Consider the following 18,394-nt stretch of genomic DNA (forward strand, 5'->3'; position numbering starts at 1 on the left):
ACCATGATGCTGCCACCACCATGTTTGACAGTGGGGATGGTGTGTTCAGGGTGATGAGCTGTGTTGCTTTTACGCCAAACATAACGTTTTGCATTGTTGCCAAAAAGTTTGATTTTGGTTTCATCTGACCAGGGCACCTTCTTCCACATGTTTGGTGTGTCTCCCAGGTGGCTTGTGGCAAACTTTAAACAACACTTTTTAGGGATATCTTTAAGAAATGGCTTTCTTCTTGCCACTCTTCCATAAAGGCCAGATTTGTGCAGTATACGACTGATTGTTGTCCTATGGACAGAGTCTCCCACCTCAGCTGTAGATCTCTGCAGTTCATTCAGAGTGATCATGGGCCTCTTAGCTGCATCTCTGATCAGTCTTCTCCTTGTATGAGTTGAAAGTTTATAGGGACGGCCAGCTCTTCGTAGATTTGCAGTGGTCTGATACTCCTTCCATTTCAATATTATCGCTTGCACAGTGCTCCTTGGGATGTTTAAAGACCTGCCTGGTGTGTTCCTTGTTCTTTTATGATGCTCTCTGTGCTTTAAATGGACCTCTGAGACTATCACAGTGCAGGTGCATTTATACGGAGACTTGATTACACACAGGTGGATTCTATTTATCATCACTAGTCATTTAGGTCAACATTGGATCATTCAGAGATCCTCACTGAACTTCTGGAGAGAGTTTGCTGCACTGAAAGTAAAGGGGCTGAATAATTTTGCACGCCCAATTTTTTAGTTTTTTATTTGTTAACAAGTTTGAAATATCCAATAAATTTCATTCCACTTCATGGTTGTGTCCCACTTGTTGTTGATTCTTCCCAAAAAATTACAGTTTTATATCTTTATGTTTGAAGCCTGAAATGTGGCAAAAGGTCGCAAAGTTCAAGGGGGCCAAATACTTTCGCAAGGCACTGTATATACATATACATTGAGTACACCCCTCACATTTTTGTAAACATTTTATTATATTTTTTCATGTGACAACACTGAAGAAATGACACTTTGCTACAATGTAAAGTAGTGAGTGTACAGCTTGTATAACAGTGTAAATTTGCTGTCCCCTCAAAATAACTCAACACACAGACATTAAGGTCTAAACTACTGGCAACAAAAGTGAGTACACCCCTAAGTGAACATGTCCAAATTGGGCCCAATTAGCCATTTTCCCTCCCTGGTGTCATGTGACTCATTAGTGTTACAAAGTCTCAGGTGTGAATGTGGAGCAGGTGTGTTAAATTTGGTGTTATCATGCTCACTCTCTCATACTGGTCACTGGAAGTTCAACATGGCATCTCATGGCAAAGAACTCTCTGAGGATCTGAAAAAAGAATTGTTGCTCTACATAAAGATGGCCTAGGCTATAAGAAGATTGTCAAGACCCTGAAACTGAGCTGCAGCACAGTGGCCAAGACCATACAGCGGTTTAACAGGACAGGTTACACTCAGAATAGGCCTCACCATGGTTGACCAAAGAAGTTGAGTGCACTTGCTCAGCGTCATATCCAGAGGTTGTCTTTGGGAAAGACACGTATGAGTGCTGCTAGCATTTCTGCAGAGGTTGAAGGGGTGGGGGGGGTCAGCCTGCCAGTGCTCAGACCATACACAGCACACTGCATCAAATTGGTCTGCATGGCTGTAATCCCAGAAGGAAGCCTCTTCTAAAGATGATGCACAAGAAAGCCCACAAACAGTTTGCTGAAGACAAGCAAACTAAGGACATGGATTACTGGAACCATGTCCTGTGGTCTGATGAGACCAAGATAAATGTATTTGGTTCAGATGGTGTCAAGCGTGTGTGGCGGCAACCAGGTGAGGAGTACAAAGACATGTGTCTTGCCTACAGTCAAGCATGGTGGTGGGGGTGTCATGGTCTGGGGCTGCATGAGTGCTGCCGGCACTGGGGAGCTACAGTCCATTGAGGGTACCATGAATGCCAACATGTACAGTGACATACTGAAGTAGAGCATGATCCCCTCCCTTCAGAGACTGGGCCGCAGGACAGTATTCCAACAAGATAACGACCCCAAACACACCTCCAAGAGGACCACTACCTTGCTAAAGAAGCTGAGGGTAAAGGTGATGGACTGGCTAAGCATGTCTCCAGACCTAAACCCTATTAAGCATCGGTGGGAGATCCTCAAATGGAAGGTGGAGTAGCGCAAGGTCTCTAACATCTGCCAGCTCTGTGATGTCATCATGGAGGAGTGGAAGAGAACAGCATTAGCAACCTGTGAAGCTCTGGTGAACTTCATTCCCAAAAGGGTTAAGGCAGTGTCATTTCTTAGTCGTAGCCCCAAATAGGTTTAGGGTCCCCGCCATATATACCCCAATAAAGATTTAATCCCCTGATCACCCCCCATTAACCCTTTCACTCCCTTTTACAGTGTACACTAATTACAGTATACAGACAATTTACTGATCACTGTATTAATGTCACTTGTGACTTCAGTTAGTTTGAGAGGCAGTTAGTAGTAGTTAGAGGCAGTTCCAGATAGGTAGATCCTACTGGGTTCTAACTTGCTGTTTTGATAGTTAGCCTGTATGTGTACCCAACAAATGTGACATATAACTATACTGAGTTATCCTGCAATCTCTTATTTGCATCCTATGAGAATGTATGCCACCTCAGACTGTTGTAATGTTTTATAAAATTTAATAAAACATATTATCTGTTAAAAAAAAAAAAGTCAGGCAGGAGTAACATGTAGCATGGGATAAATTCCCATAAACTTATCACTGCACTTTTGCATTATCTTCCATCTGCCCACAGTTCAACTTTACGCGAACAAAAAGAACTTACAAGGTTGTGCTTAATCAACTCTTTGGCGAATTCAAAGGAAGATGAAGTATTATCCATTAAACTTTTCAGTTCTGCCTGTAAAACAGAAGCATTGGAACCAAGTTGAGTATCTGTGCAAGTTACTGTATATTCTTCAAATAAGACAAAAACTATATTTTGTATGGAGAGCACAATTTTTAACAAGCATGTTTGGTATTTTACTTGACATTTGTTTTAATCTTTGGAGCTCTACCATTAGCATCAAAGAAAATAACAGCAAAGCTATGGCCAGAGTGCATCTTTCCAAAAATTCCAATATCAATATGTATATCTGCGGGTGGGAAGCTTGATGTTACAGAGCATCGGGCTTAAAGTATTTTTAAAGTTAAAACTTTTTCTTTAATTTTTGGATAGAGCTGTGGAGAGGTAACATTACCATTAGTTTAAGGCTTCATGTAAACACAGACTGGGTTGACCGCCGGTCAGTGGTCAAAACATTCCTATCATGAATGCAATTCTTTAGCGTTCAGGAGAGGGAGGTTAGGGGAGGTAATAACCTGAACAGGTCTCATCCTAGAAAATTTTATGTCAATACATTTTTATTGGAGTTTCAAGAAGGAAAAGAAACACACTACATACAGTAAACATCATGAAAGGTGCATGACTCGCAGGTCAGCATAACAGAGGAGAACAGGCAATAAATTGCGCAACCACATGCAAATTATGATTAGAACCTTTCATTATACATACATGTCTATCTGTCTGTGGGGAGCGCGGCCCCAACTCGCACCCGCCCGAGCCCTGGCCCTGAATCTCTCAAAGTGGTCGGGAAGACTAGGGCCCGAATGAAGAGCGACCAGTTAAGACTGGAGAAGGCCGAGCCCTCCCTCCTTATATATATATTCACATCCTAGAAAATTTTAATAGGGGTTTGCCCTACATTGGGGTAATTGTTAAGCTTAGGAATTTCCCGGTCCACTAGCCTAGTCTACTGAGTCCTTCTGGGACCTTCTGGGCTGTTGGTTGGTCATTGAGAGGTATTTTAGCCACATTCACTGAGGTAAATGTTTTTAACTGTCTATGCCTAATCTTTGTTACAAATTTTTTTTTCTTTTTTTTTTTTTAAGTATGCCTAAGAAGTCCATTCTTATCAATTTTCCAATATCTCTGATACTTGACTTAGTGGGTGGCATTTTGTGGAGGACAGTGGGCACTCTGTACCCTCTTGTCTGTAATATTATAAACGGCCTCTTGTGTCTTGTTTGAGATAGAAGATAAGTGGGCACAATACAGTATATGTTTGCTTTGTTGAGGGGTGAATATGATTCCTAAACCCATTTCCCACTATTTAAGAAGTAGGAAAGGGCCTGTCTTGGGGATGGCTCAGGCACCTGACTAGCAAGTGTGTACTGACTGAAGTGGCTTATGAATACATTTTGCCAGTGTTAGGAGTCTTAATATTCTAGGTTTGTCCCTCAAGGACATGACATTATGGCCAATTTGCATAGCTTCCAGTGATCAAGGGTAATGGGGAAAGGGGTTGGGGATGGATCAGCTGTGCATTCAATTTTTTCTGTGGAAAGCCATTTCTGGTCTCTGATAAAGTGGTACAGCTGACTTTGTGCTATGGCCACTTGATTGTTAAACCTTGTTCATTTAAAGCCAGGTATACACTGCCCGAATAGCGGGCAGTATCGGGCAGTTAAATAGAAACTGACTGACATTTGGCCCATGTGTTTGGCACCTGGTCCAGCTTGTCAAAGGGGTATGACCCAAAAAGGCCTGCAGATCAGCATCCGATCAGCACTCTTAGCCAATGCTTGAGAGTGCTGACCGGCGTGTTCTAGTGGGGAGGGCAGCCCCACTTTCGGAACAGTGGGGGAGATTGCTGTACTAACTTCCAATAGTTCTTAGAGCTCTTCAGTTTTTTTTCGTTCAGCCCCCTGGGGCTTTGTTCCTTTTTCTGTAATTTTCATTTCCTGTAGTGGTCTCTATGTATTGGTACATTAACTTTCTATACTTACATTGTGACATCTTTATTTGTTTGTATTACTTACTTTGTATTTCATTACAATTGAAGTGATTAATAGCAAACATTTATTTTCTGTGTAAATAAATTTAGATCTTTATTTTTAGCAAAACAACTGACAACTTTGTGTAAAAAAAATTTTTTTCCCCTGAATTCTCCAAAACCTTTTTGCCAAAAAAATTACATTTTCAAAAGACTCACTATGCCTTTCAGAAGATACTTTGGAGTGTTTGCTTTCTAAAATGGGGTCATTTTGTAGGTGTTTCTACTGTCCTGGTGCCTCCAAAAATGTATTAGGTAGTCAGAAATCACATACATCATTTATGCTTCATAAAAAGTCCAAAGGTGATTCTTGGATTTTGGGCTCCTCTATGCATCTAGGCTGTGAAAAAGTCTCACACATGTGGTATCCCCATACTCAGGAGGCATAAAAGAATGTGTTCTGGGGTGTAATTATAAGTATGCTGTGTGTGAGAAATAACTTGTTAAATTGATAACTTAAAAAAAAAAACTCACCATGCCTCTTACTAAATAGCTTGGACTGCCTACTTTCCAAAAAGGGGTCATTTGGGGTGTATTTGTACTGTCCTGGCATTTTGGGGCCTTCGTGAAATGAAATAGGCAGTAAGTACATTAGGACTGATCAGTTTTCAAATCTATATACCACAGTTGTAGATTCTAACTTTCACACAGACTAAATAACATACACTGACTGCTCTTCCCCAATCGTCGGGGAATCTAGTTTGGAGATCCGCCTGCTTGTGTAAACAGAGCAGGCGGATCTCCTAAGTGACAAGGAGTGACAGATTGCAGTGTTCAGCATAGCTGAACATGCGATCTGTCCTTGTGTCACTCAGTCACCTTCCCCCCCCCCACACGTTAGTAAGCACCAGGCATACATTAACCCCTCCCTCTTCAATAAAATTAACCCCTTCCCTGCCAGTAGGGATGCACCGAAATTAAAATTTTGGGCCGAAACCGAAAATGCAGGATGCCCTTGGCCGAAAACCGAAACCGAAAATTACTTTTTCCGCTATTAGCTGTAACTATGTGAGAGCTTCACTTCCCTGTCAGCGGAGATATATGCCTGTCAGGGAAGTGAAGCGCTCACATAGTTACAGCTTATAGCGGCCGCTCCCCCCGCCCGGTGTCAGGTCAGTTCTGTTCTCATTCACACATAGTCGCGCTGAGCTGACAGGGATAATTCACATAGTTCTATCTATAGCGGCCGCTCGCCCCGCCCCCCGCCTGGTATGTCCATTCATAATGCACAGATCGTAGTAGGGACGTCATTAAGAGGCGGACGGCCGGCCAGAGGCGGGACTTTTAAAACCTGCCCTGCGCTGCGCTGAGCCCTCCTCCTTCCCCACGGCGGCCATATTTATTTTCGGCAATGTTAACCCATTATCGGCTCATTTTCAGACGATAATTTCGGTGGCCGAAATTTTGGTGCATCCCTACCTGCCAGTGTCATTTTTACAGTAACAGTGCATATATATATATATAGCACTGATTACTGCAGTAATGTCACTGGTACCCCCAAAAGTGTCAAAAATGTCAGTCAAGGGTCCGATCTGTCCGCCGCAATGTCGCAGTCCCGCAAAAAAAAATTCGCAGATCGCAGCCATTACGCGTTAAAAAAAAAACACCAAAAATGACAGAAATCCCTTAGTAAACACAATAACTTTTGCGCAAACCAATCAAAATACGCTTATTGTGTTTTTTGTTTACCAAACATAGGTAGCAGAAAACAAATTGGCCAAAAATTTAAAAAATTTTTGATTTTTACATTTTTTTGGGGGGGAATTTCATATAAAAAAATGTTAAAAATATTGGTATTTTTTCGAAATAAACGCTCTTTTTTTTGTTTATAGCGCAAAAAGTAAAAACCGCACAGGTGATCAAATACCACCAAAAGAAAGCTCTATTTGTGGGAAAGAAAAGGACATAAATTACGTTTGGATACGGCGTCGCACGAACGCGCAATTGTCAGTTAAATTCGCACAGAGCCGAATCGCAAAAAGTGGCCTGGACGTAAGACAGCAAAATCCTCCGGTGGTAAAGTGGTTAATCATGACTATAGGATTATATCGCCTTCTGCAGGAGTAGGACAAAAATCTTGGCTATGCCAATGGGCCATCCTCAGCTGGTATATAGCATCTTCTCTGCTACAGGTATTCAGTTTAGTATCAAGCAGTATTAGAAGTATCAAAACTCCATAGAGGGGTGGGTGCTGTGTCCATCCGTGGATTTTAAGTACAAAAATCCCATTTTGTCTTTAGTTCATCGACAGACACAGCGCTCCATTAATCATGACCGTAGGGACATCCAAAAGCAGTGTCGAAAGAAAAAATGAGGGGTGGGAAAATAACCTAAGGCTAAATGCAAGAGCCCTAACAGGGTCACAGGAGCTCAATCAGGACACAGGAGCCCCATCTGAAATAAAAATTAAAATCAAGCAGGAACAACCCCTCTTAAACAACAGCCTGCAAAACCTTGCGACCAAAAGAAGCATCCGCAGATGCCAAAATATCTACTTTGTAGAAAATATGCACCGACGACCAAGTGGTGGCCCTGCAAACCTGATATATTGGTACTTAATGATGGAAGGCCCAGGAAGTACTAAGCGCCTAAGTAGAATGCGCTGTGACAGGGTAAGGAGGAACCTGACCTTTAATAGAATAGGTGTCACGATCAGGGGTCAGGCTCGAAGACCAGTAGCAATAGCAGTGGCAGCTCACACAGGAACCAGCAGGATAGGAACACAGGCAGGTCACTCTGGAAGATGACGCAGGCTCACCTGAGATGCAGAATATAAGTACTAACGGGTGTTCACCAGCGCTCCTGATGGTGGAGATGGATTTTGCTGTGTATTAGTAGTAGGTTGCGGTCCTCAGGATTTTCCCACCAGGAGGTGAGCAAGCCAGGGTCCGGTAACAGATACAGCAGGTAGGAATCAAGCAGAAGCGTAGTCAAGGAGTAGCCAAAGGTCGGTAACCAGTAGTTGCAGGTTGGGATTAAGCAGAAGCGTAGTCGAACAACAAGCCAAATGTCGATAACGAATGGTAGCAAAGATACGGACAGCAGCAGGAGAGACAAGCGAGATATTGGCTGGTGAAGGCAAAATATTCTGGCAACCAGGAAGTGCAGAGACATGGCTTAAATCAGGAAGTTCATGGGAGGAGCAAAGGGTTCAAGGTTCAAGGCAATGAAGATTCACGGCAGGATCATTCAAGGATTTGTCCAAGTAGCTGTCCAGCATTCCAGGTGGCTCAGCAAGTAGAGTCATTGCCAGACACAGTGGAGGTCCCAGGTTCATATATGGGTCCTGACAATAGGCCTGAGTCCCCGTCTGTCTGATCCATGTAGAGATGGTAGTCAAAGAAGCCCTTTCCTTGTTCCCTCTGTAACCACAAAAATAGTCTGACCTTCGAAAAGGACTCTGTGGCTGCCAGATACACCTGAATTGCTGGAACCACATCCAAGGCATGCAGAGCAATTTAATTGGGGTAAGCAGGCTTGGGACACATGGAAGGCAACACAATGTCCTCATTCAAATGGAAGTCAGAGACAACTCTGGGCAGGAATGACAGACAGGGACGAAGTACCACTATCTCTATGGAAACTAAATATGGATGACAGGATAATGCCGCTAACTCCGATACCCTACGGGCCGATGCAATAGCCACCAAGAATGGCACCTTCTCGGACAACATAGGCAAGGGAATCTCCTGAGTATTTTCAAATGGAGGTTTTTCTGGAGAACCGAGAGCACTAAGTTTAAGTCCCATGGCGGCAAAGGAGACCGTACAGGCAGAATCACATGTCGAACTCTCTGAATGAAAGTACGCACTAAAGAGTACATGGTTAGGGGTCGCTGAACACCCCGTTGAAGAAAGGCCAAGATCCGAGCCACAGAAAAGGAGTGAGGATGAGCGCCAATCGACTCACACTTAGAAATTGACGCTTTCCACGCACAATGGTATATCTTGCTAGAAGTCGACTTCCTCACCTTCAACATAGTAGGGATCACCGAACCAGACAAACCTCCATCCCTCAGTATCTGGCTTTCAATAGCTAAGCCATTAAAACCAGCAACTGTAAAGCAAGATGGTAGATCAGCCCTTGGGGCAACTGGTCCTCTCTGAGAGGTAGCCCAAAAGGGACGTTTATGGCCAGCAGAATGATTGGAAGACCCTCACGCTTGATTTTTCACAGGAACAGTGGAAAAAAATTGAGCCGAGGATGATACTGGCCTCCCAGTGGCCCTATAACGTCGAAGGCTTCTGTCAAAGGAACCCGTGACCTCCCCACGAACCTCGGTATCTTCCTGTGATGCCTAACATGCTAAAGGAGCTGCATACAGGATTCTGGAAACAAAATGGTCTTGAAGGTAGACACCACTGGACTAAGAAACTGTATGCAAGACGGTAGAGAGAACTGTCTGTTTGACAGCAGCCAGCGAATTACGGCCTGTGGTTCACAAAGTTTTTCCAGAGGAAGGACCACCCTGGTCAGAATTAAAACCAGACCTAGGTAATTCAATTTCCTGGACGTGGATACGGGGGACCTTAGGTAGTTCAGATGTCACCAGCACTTCTACAGGAATTATATCCGCACAAGGAGACTCAGGGCCTAAAACTCCTGAAATGGAAGAACTTTGCCCCCTTTCTTTGGTACCCCCAAAAAGGATAATTTAGTGGACCCCCTGATGCTCAAGGAGGTCCACGAGGCCAGAAACCCGCAAAGATTTCCCCCAACCCCAGTTATAGGTGGGGCAGACCTTCATGCTGAATGAAGAGTTCTTGTCTCTGGAGAAGCCAGCTCTAGGCTTACCAGACCAAGGTTGCTTGGAACCTGAAAGATCTCATTTCCTTGTCTGCAGCCCCGGGAGCATGATATAATTTTTTATGAGCCGAGAAGGAGGGCCCACTTTTGTGACAAGTCTCCTTCCCTTTCCTAGAGTGTGGCAGGAATGTCCTCTTCCCCCCGTGAGACCCTTAATGATGTCATCCAGAGTAGCCCCAAACAGGCAATCGCCTCGAAAGGGCAGATGGGTTAGAGCTTTTTTAGAGGCTTGGTCTGCAGACGATTTCTCAAGCCACAGCACATGCCTAATCACTACTGCTGAAACGGAGAGTTTGGACAGCACAGGAGCCGCATCCAAACCTGCATCACAAATAAATTGCAGCCCCTGGACCAACTGCAGCCCCTGGACCAACTGATCTGCCAGATCAACATAAGCAGAGGGAACCTGCTCATTACTCAGACCCTGACGCAAAAGCTTGGCCCATTCAGTTAGGGTCTGAGACACCAGGGCCGAGGCCAAGATCGGTCGCAATGCTGAACAAGCCAATGTAAATATGCTATGTGCCACAGCCTCCGCTTTCCTGTGAGCCAGGTCTTTTTAAGGATGGGGATTCCTCCACTGGGATCATGGTTGCTTTATTCAACCTATAAACAGGAGGGTCCACTTTTTTTAAAAATAGTTCCTCAAAGGGGAAACGTACTGAAAAACGTTTGGGGACCACAAAGGGTTGCATTGGTTGCCCCCAACTTCTTATAGACAAGTCTGTGAAAATAGGAAAGATAAGGAAACACCTTAGCTGTAGGAGGCAACTTGTGTGTACCCAAAAGGTGACAGCCATGTCCGTCGCCACATCAGCCACATCCTCCATTTTTAAAGTCTCACGCACTGCAGTAATAAGTGCGTCCACCATCGTTTTCCTATTGCTACTGTGGAGGAGTCATCCTCCCTATCGGACGGATCAAGAAGTATGATATCAAGTCCCACTGGATGGGCCATGTCCACAGTGGCACCATGCTCAGAATCAGATGAGACAGAGTGAGCAGGAGAAAGCGGGGGACGCTTCCTGCTATGGCTTTGCCCACATGCCCCTTACACCCAGGATACCAAGAACTGTAGGACCGTCATCAGTGCAACAATAGGACGCTGGGGTTCCGAGGGACTCGGAACCTCCATGAGGGGGTCAGTGGGGGAGATGTGTCTTTCCCATAAAAGATTGTAATTTCCTATATCCTGCTATAAAAAAATCGAGGCAGAAGCTGGAGTGAAAGAAAGGCAGAGAATACAGAACCATTTGCAAACATACTGAAGTCATAGTGGGGGTGGTGAGGTAAATGGCGCTGCCTAAAAATATTAAAGTGTGGTGGTGTAATATAAATAAATTCTTAATATCACAGTAAAATATGGTACAATCAGTTAAAGAAACAGTAAACCATATATAAAATAATAAATATAAGGTGTAATAGTTTTGTTGACAGTGAATAAATGACACATTCAAAATATATAAATAAATATATAAAAAAAAAGTAAAAAGTGCTTGGTGAGCAAAAAGTGACCAAATTGAGTGAACAAAAAGTGACCAAAAGGGTATATATCGGTCACTACAAAAATAAACAAGGAATAATAGAATTTTTGTAAGAACTATAATTTTCTCTGAGTCCTCTGACAGTTGCCGCCCACTCATACAATCTGCACGTCTAGGGTATTGGTCTTATCCACAGGAGTAAGCTAGGCAGAAGATTTTGTTAGAAAACATTCACAAAACCTTTGTATAGACACACCTACAGGGGGCTGTCCCTCTGGTCCAATACCCCCATCTAGCTGCATTCCCAATTCAGTTTGGTAGCAAGCAGTATAGAGATCAATGAACCCCAAAAGAGGGGTGGGGGGCAGCGACTATCAGAGGACTCAGAAAATAATTTTACAAAAATTCCATTTTTTTTTACGCCCTCTGACAGTTGCCGCCCACTCATACAATCTGGACGTCTGGGACGTCGTAAAGCAGTGATGTGAGGGGTGGGAAACGAAACTGTCAAAAAGGCAACGCAGCACCCAGGTCAGAGAAAAGAACCTCTTCTGAACCAGAAAGGTAAAACACTGGGTAACCGGAAAGCTCAACAGGAGCGAACAAACCCAGGAAAGCAAAATAAACAAGGGGAAAATACCCCAACAGGAGGAGACAGGCTAAAACCACCATGTCTCCCCTAAGGCACTGCCGCACTCAGAACTTTGTGGCCAAAAGAGGCATCCGCTGATGCCAAGACATCAAGTTTGTAAAATTTTGTAAAGGTATGCACGGACGACCAGGTAGCCGCTTTGAGTCACCGACGCCTGATGGCGGAAGGCCCAAGACGAGCTAATCGCTCTGGTAGAGTGCTCTGTAAAAGGCAAAGGTGGAACCTGATCCCTAATTGAATAGGCCTGCACAATCGTCTGCCTGATCCATTTTGAAATGGTTGCCGCAGACGCAGCTGTACCCTTCCGAGGTCTCTCAGGAAGGACAAATAGAGAATCCGACTTTCTGAAGGATTCAGTAGACAGGTAAACCCTGATCGCGCTTACCACATCCAAGGAATGCAAGGCAAACTCCTTAGGATGCTTAGGCTTCGCACACAGCGAAGGTAAGACAATGTCCTTGTTGAGATGGAAATCCGAAACCACTTTCAGAAGAAAGGACTGATGAGGTCGCAAGACCACTTTGTCCCTATGAACAACCAGATAGGGGGAGCGGCAAGACAGGGCCGCCAACTCCGAAACTCTGCGAGCAGATGTGACCGCCACCAGAAAGGCAACTTTCCGTGACAGCACCGGCAGAGGAATCTCCCGGATGTTCTCAAAGGGAGGACCTTGCAAAATGGACAAAACCAAATTCAGGTCCCAAGAGGCAAGGGTGCCCTCCTAGGGGGAGCCAGATGACGCACCCCTTGAACGAAAGTGCGGATCAAGGAATTTGACGCCAGAGGGCGCTGAAAAAGAATGGCCAGCGCAGATAACTGGCCCTTAATAGTGGTCAGCGCCAGACGCTGCTCCACACCAGTTTGCAGGAAAGCTAACACCCTCACCACCGAAAAGGAGCGGGGATGGAACCCCTGCGATTCACACCAGGCGAAATAAGCCTTCCAGGTACGATAATAAATCCTACCAGACGAGGCCTTCCTGGCCTTGAGCATGGTAGGAATGACCGCTGACGAGAGACCTCTGTCTCTCAAGACTTGGCTTTCAACAGCCACGCCGTCAAAGCCAGCGACTGTATAGCACGATGGAAAATCGGCCCCTGAGACATAAGATCGTCTCGTAGTGGGAGCCGCCTAGGAGGCTTGATGACAAGTTCCATGATGTCCGCCTACCAAGACCGGCGCGGCCAGTCTGGTGCTACTAGAATCACCAACCTCGGTTCCGAGTCCAACCTGCGAAGGAATCTGGATAACAACTGAATCGGTGGAAATGCGTAAATCAGGCGACACCGGTGCCAGGGCACCACCAACGCGTCTAGCGCGTCTGCCAGAGGATCGCGCGTGCGAGCCACAAATCTTTCCACCTTGTTGTTGAGCCGAGACACGAACAGATCCACATCCGGGGATCCCCACTGCGCACACAGCATCTGAAACACCTCCGGTGTAGGGACCATTCACCCTGGTCCATGGTCTGGCGACTCAGATAGTCCGCCTGACAGTTCTCCACACCTGGAATGTGAACTGCCGAAATCGCCGGGACCTGCGTCTCGGCCCAGGACAGAATCTCGGCCACTTCTTTGGCCACCCGGTCACTCCTGGTGCCCCCTTGGTGATTGATGTAAGCGTGGCATTGTCCGTCTGCACCCGCACTTGGCAGCCCCGCAGACAATCCGACCAACGGAGCAAACAGAGCCTGATTGCTCGCAGTTCCAAGACATTTATTGGCAGGGAGGATTCTCCCTCCGATCAGGTGCCCTGGGCAGACAAATTGCCCAGGACCCCACCCCAGCCCGACAGGCTGGCGTCCGTGGTGACCACAGTCCATAGCAATGGTCGAAAAGGACATGCCTACCGTCAGAGCCGGAGACTGGAGCCACCACAGGAGATCCAATCTCACGTGGGGGCTCAAAGAAATCCTTCTTTCCAAAGAGTGAGGACGTCTGTCCCACCTGGCGAGAATCTCCGCTTGAAGAGATCTCGTGTGAAACTGTGCAAATGGGATCGCCTCGAAAGCCGACACCATTAAGCCCAGAGACCGCATGCAGGTCGGAAGCGAGGAGGACTCGTTGTCCCTGAGGGACCTGACCTTGTCCTGCAGGATCCAGAGTTTGTCCTCCGGAAGAAAGACCTTTGCCTGGGCGGAGTCAAGAATCATCCCCAGGTAAGGGAGAGGAACAGAAGGGGACAAGGTCGACTTCTGAAAATTGATGGTCCACCCGAACTCCTGGAGTGTCTGAACCGTGATCGACAGATCGCGCAACAGAGTGGCACTGGAGCTCGACCTTAATAGGAGATCGTCCAGGTAACCGAGGATGGCAATCCCCTGTAACCGCAATAAGGCTGGAACAGGAGCCAAGACTTTGGTAAACACCCTTGGAGCCGAAGCGAGGCCGAAAGGCAACGCCACAAACTGATAGTGCTCCTCCGCTATTGCGAATCGGAGGTATCTCTGATGACCCTCGTATATAGGGATGAGTAAATACGCATCCTTGAGGTCGATGGAAGCCAGGAAATCTCCTGGACTCAGTGATGCCACCACCGACCGGAGGGACTCCCTTCGGAACTTCTGGACCCGCACAAAGCGGTTTAGAAACTTTAAGTCCAGAATCGGACGCACCTTGCCCTCTTTTCTGGGCACTGTGAACAGATTTGAGTAAAAACCCCGAAACCTGTCCCGGTGTGGAACCGGGACAACCACCCCTTGGGCGAGGAGATCCTGAATCGCCCGATGGAGATCTCGGAAACGATCTGGGGTCAACTGAAGATTTGAGGGAAAGAATCTGTCTGCTGGGCGTGATCGAAACTCGAATGACTTCTTGAACCGACCTATCCTGAATCTTGGCCAGCCAAGTTTCAAGAACACATCGCAGACGTCCCCCCACCCCTGAAACGGGTGAGGGCTCCCCTTGAGGTCGAGGCGGACTGAGCTGCAGTGCCAGTGTGGGCGGTTTTTGACTTGCCCGCCCAAGGCTTCTTCTGGCCACCAGAGGCCTTGAAGGACTTACCTTTGTCTTGTGCCTTGAAGGCACGAAAGGACCCCTGGTTAAGTTTAAAGGAAGGGCCCCGCTTACCGCGGAAGGACTTGCCCCGGGACACCTGAGGCAGCAGGGTGCTCTTGCCCCTTGTGATCCCCTTCACCAGATCATCTAGAGAGTCCCCAAAAAGACGACTACCTGCATAAGGGATGTCAGACACCATCTTCTTGGAAGACTGGTCGGCCGACCAGCTTTTTAACCAAACGATCCGACGAATCGTAACTGCGACTGCAGACAGTCGTGCGACTAAAGGGGCCTCATCCAAGGCCATGTCACACAGGTATAAAACAGCCTGACCAATTTGATCCACCATCTCCAGAGTAGCAGGAGGGGCGGAGTCAGCAATTAGAGTGCGCTTAAGCGCCTTGGCCCACTCCACAACAGCCTGAGAGACCATTACGGAAGCGAATACGGGTTTCAGTAAGAAACCCGCTACCAGGTAGATGTGGCGGGTAAGAGTTTCCACCCGCCTATCCGCCGGGTCTTTAAACACCGGAGAATCCTCCGCGGGCATTAAAGTGGCTTTATTCAACCTGGACACAGTGTGGTCCACCTTAGGAGCCGCAGTCCAGCGACAATCCACCGGATCCGCAAAGGGATAACGGTACTGAAATCTCTTGGGCACCACAAAATTACATTTTAAATTGCGCCATTGGTCATTCACGGTATTGTGAAACTCCACGGGACAGGGAAAAAACCTGACCCGACTTCTGGGCTTTGCGGGTCCCAAAGGAAGACCGCTTACCCGACAAGTGGGGCTCATCATCCAAATTTAAAGTGTCTTTCACAGAGCTAATAAGCGCAGACTTTGCAGCGCGTACTCTTGCTGATCTGGACGGGGAATCCTTCTCCTCCTCCACATCCGACTGAGAGGACTGAGACCCCTCAGGGGGTACGCTGTCCGTGGCAACCATATCTGTCTCTGAATCAGAAGACTGAGAGGGCATGGGCCTTTTCTTAGAAGCCCCGTCAGACATCAACAAATCCACTTTAGATGCTAAAGTCGCAAGTGCAGCAGTAAGTGAGACTATAGCAGAGGATACGGGAGTACCTGAACCCTCCACCAGATCTGGGGGGGAATTTGCTATCCTGGGACTCCATAATAGCAATCTCAGATTTAAATGACACTGGCCCTTTAAATCTCCTATTTCCGCGGTTCCCACCGCAATTAGGAAGTCCTGTGCTACAGGAAACTGCAGGGAAATTAATGCTAGCAGGAAAGCAGGCCAGAAAACACCATAAAATCCCCCCAAAAAGTGTGCTATACTTGCCACACGCTGCCAGCTCAATCTGCATGTGAGAAGAAATGAAGTAACCTCACGCCTCTAGAGGCAGAACACAGCCCTGAGCCACAAAAAAATGGTTGCCAATACAAGTCTATGGAGAAAGCTCTGGGAAAATTGCTGCTGACCACATAAAGCCATAGTGCCCACAACAAAGATGGCGCCCGATTCGGCGCCAAAAGTATTGCAGAAAATGGCTGCTGCCCTTAAAATGAGGCCAAACAGCCTGCCCACACCTAAAATGGCCTCTATCCCTCCTATCCCAGTAGAAGTCTTTTCAGAGGAAACACGTTGGAGAGGAGGCGTGTCGCGCCTGCCACCCACGTCATCCGAGGTGTCCGTGCTGCAGCCGGACACAGGATACTGAAAGGCTCCACATTTACATGCCAATCCCAAGACCTGTTTCCTGTCAACTAGACACAAGAAGGTACAGCAGCCAATCAGAGTCTAGTCACCTGTGGCAGGATCTTCTACCGTCAGGCTTTCTGACTGGGTCTGTTTCTCTTGGACACAAGCAACTACAGCAGCCATCCTAGAGTCCAGTAACTCCCTGCAGGATCACTCATCACCAGAATACCAGGCTTCTTGTTTGGCTTTTGTCCGGTAAGAGTCTAGGGAGCACGAGTGTGTTAGAGTGCCTTCTGTATTTTTGGGAATTCCTCCACCTGGCTGCATGACCCTTGGAGCGGTCATATTTACACATGCCTTTAACGTTTAACTTCTGGTAAGAGGCTAAGCTGGTGGTGGGACTTTGCACCTTCCAATCACAGTTCACATCTTCCCAAGCTTGAAGTTGATGTCACCATAATTGCACCTTACCTATGGAATTATAACATGGACGTTTATTGCACATTGGTGTATCACCAGTCACACTCTGGACTATTTTGTTAGCACGATTTGTAAACGTTATCATTCATTTTTTACTGTATTAATGGTTCATTTGGTTGCATCATTTTTGTATATTGCACGCATGCATTAGGGTAGCGCACCTGATTTTTCTCACACATTCTACACTATACACTCTAAGGTAGCAGCACACCCCAATTTTGAATCAGCGCACTTTCCTACCCAACACATGAGGGGGACATTACAGACCCATACCGAACTGTCATCCCCATAACAGAGGGCCCACATACACACCCTGACAGACAATGCCATAGACAGAGGGGTAGCATGGTACTCACCGGTCCAGCGAAGACGTGGGTACCGCTCTGTAACAGGAAGCCTCCCACTCTGGGTGGTGGTGCCGTCAGCCGAAAAGGACGGTAGCAACACGTGGCATACCGCAGTTGAGACATCCAGGCGAAGTAGCCACTTCGCAGGCTCATCCCTGAGGACAGGGACATGGTCGTTTGCGAGGCCTGGGCGTACACATAGCCTGCTAATGCTCGATGGCAGGCTGGGATTCCATAAGGCTCTAGGACAACCAGTGCGATTCCCAGTTCCGCAAACGCTGTAGTCTTCCGAAGTCTGACTAACTAAGCGCAGGAACAAATAAAAAGCTATCACTGTAAAGAAAAAACACTTTCTTAGAGAAAAAAATAATAAGAAAAAGACTGCAGCCCCAGCCAGGGAAAAGACAGCATACTCCTATGCTAGGCAGAGACTAACTGAATTGGGAATGCAGCTAGATGGGGGTATTGGACCAGAGGGACGGCCCCCTGTAGGTGTGTCTATACAAAGGTTTTGTGAATGTTTTCTAACAAAATCTTCTGCCTAGCTTACTCCTGTGGATAAGACCAATACCCCAGACATGCAGATTGTATGAGTGGGACTGTCAGAGGACGTAAGAGAAAAGTGAAATAGATATTCAAGTGGGTCAACAAAGTTGATGAATTAGTGACTCCAATAAAGATTGGATGCAATATATCTGTGCGTGATAGTGAATAGAAATATATAGGTATCAAGGAAAAAGTGATCAAGTGCAATTGGTCCTAAAAAGTATGGAATTGATAAGTGGACCAATAGAAGTGAAAATAATGACCAAAAAGTTGGTAAAGTATAAATATATAAAAATATTATAAAAAGTGGGCAGAAAAGTCCACAAAGTTCATAAAGTGATTTTGAGAATAAAGTATCAGGTTGATGGGTGACTCTTGGGGTGATCCAGGTGTTGGGTGCCGGGTGAGGAAACCAGTGCTCCCCTATCAATGTCTCCCACACTCACCAGAAGTCGGCACCCCTGCAGGGGTAACCAGCATGTTGTTAATATGGTATATCCTCAACCAGGTATTATCCTGCGTACCGATCACTTCAATGGTTAATCATTAAATGCAGGTAAATGAGCGAGC

General features: G+C 46.4%; 1 protein-coding gene across 2 annotated transcripts in view; it reads right to left on the reverse strand.

Annotated features, from left to right (window-relative positions):
* Positions 1–18,394, reverse strand: part of IFT56 (intraflagellar transport 56) — a gene marked incomplete at its 5' end in the record, with an annotated part of 385,523 nt that overhangs the window by 214,664 nt on the left and 152,465 nt on the right. Inside the window, one exon of one of the 2 annotated variants that reach the window (XM_082266189.1) lies at positions 2,797–2,871. The exons of the other annotated variant lie outside the window; for it this stretch is intronic. Coding sequence (XP_082122315.1) covers positions 2,797–2,871 — 75 coding nt within the window. The remainder of the gene's footprint in view (positions 1–2,796; positions 2,872–18,394) is intronic. 2 annotated transcript variants of the gene reach the window in all.

This window comes from Pelophylax lessonae (genome assembly GCF_965119305.1).
Source record: "Pelophylax lessonae genome assembly, chromosome: 8".
NCBI classification, from domain to species: Eukaryota; Metazoa; Chordata; class Amphibia; order Anura; family Ranidae; genus Pelophylax; species Pelophylax lessonae.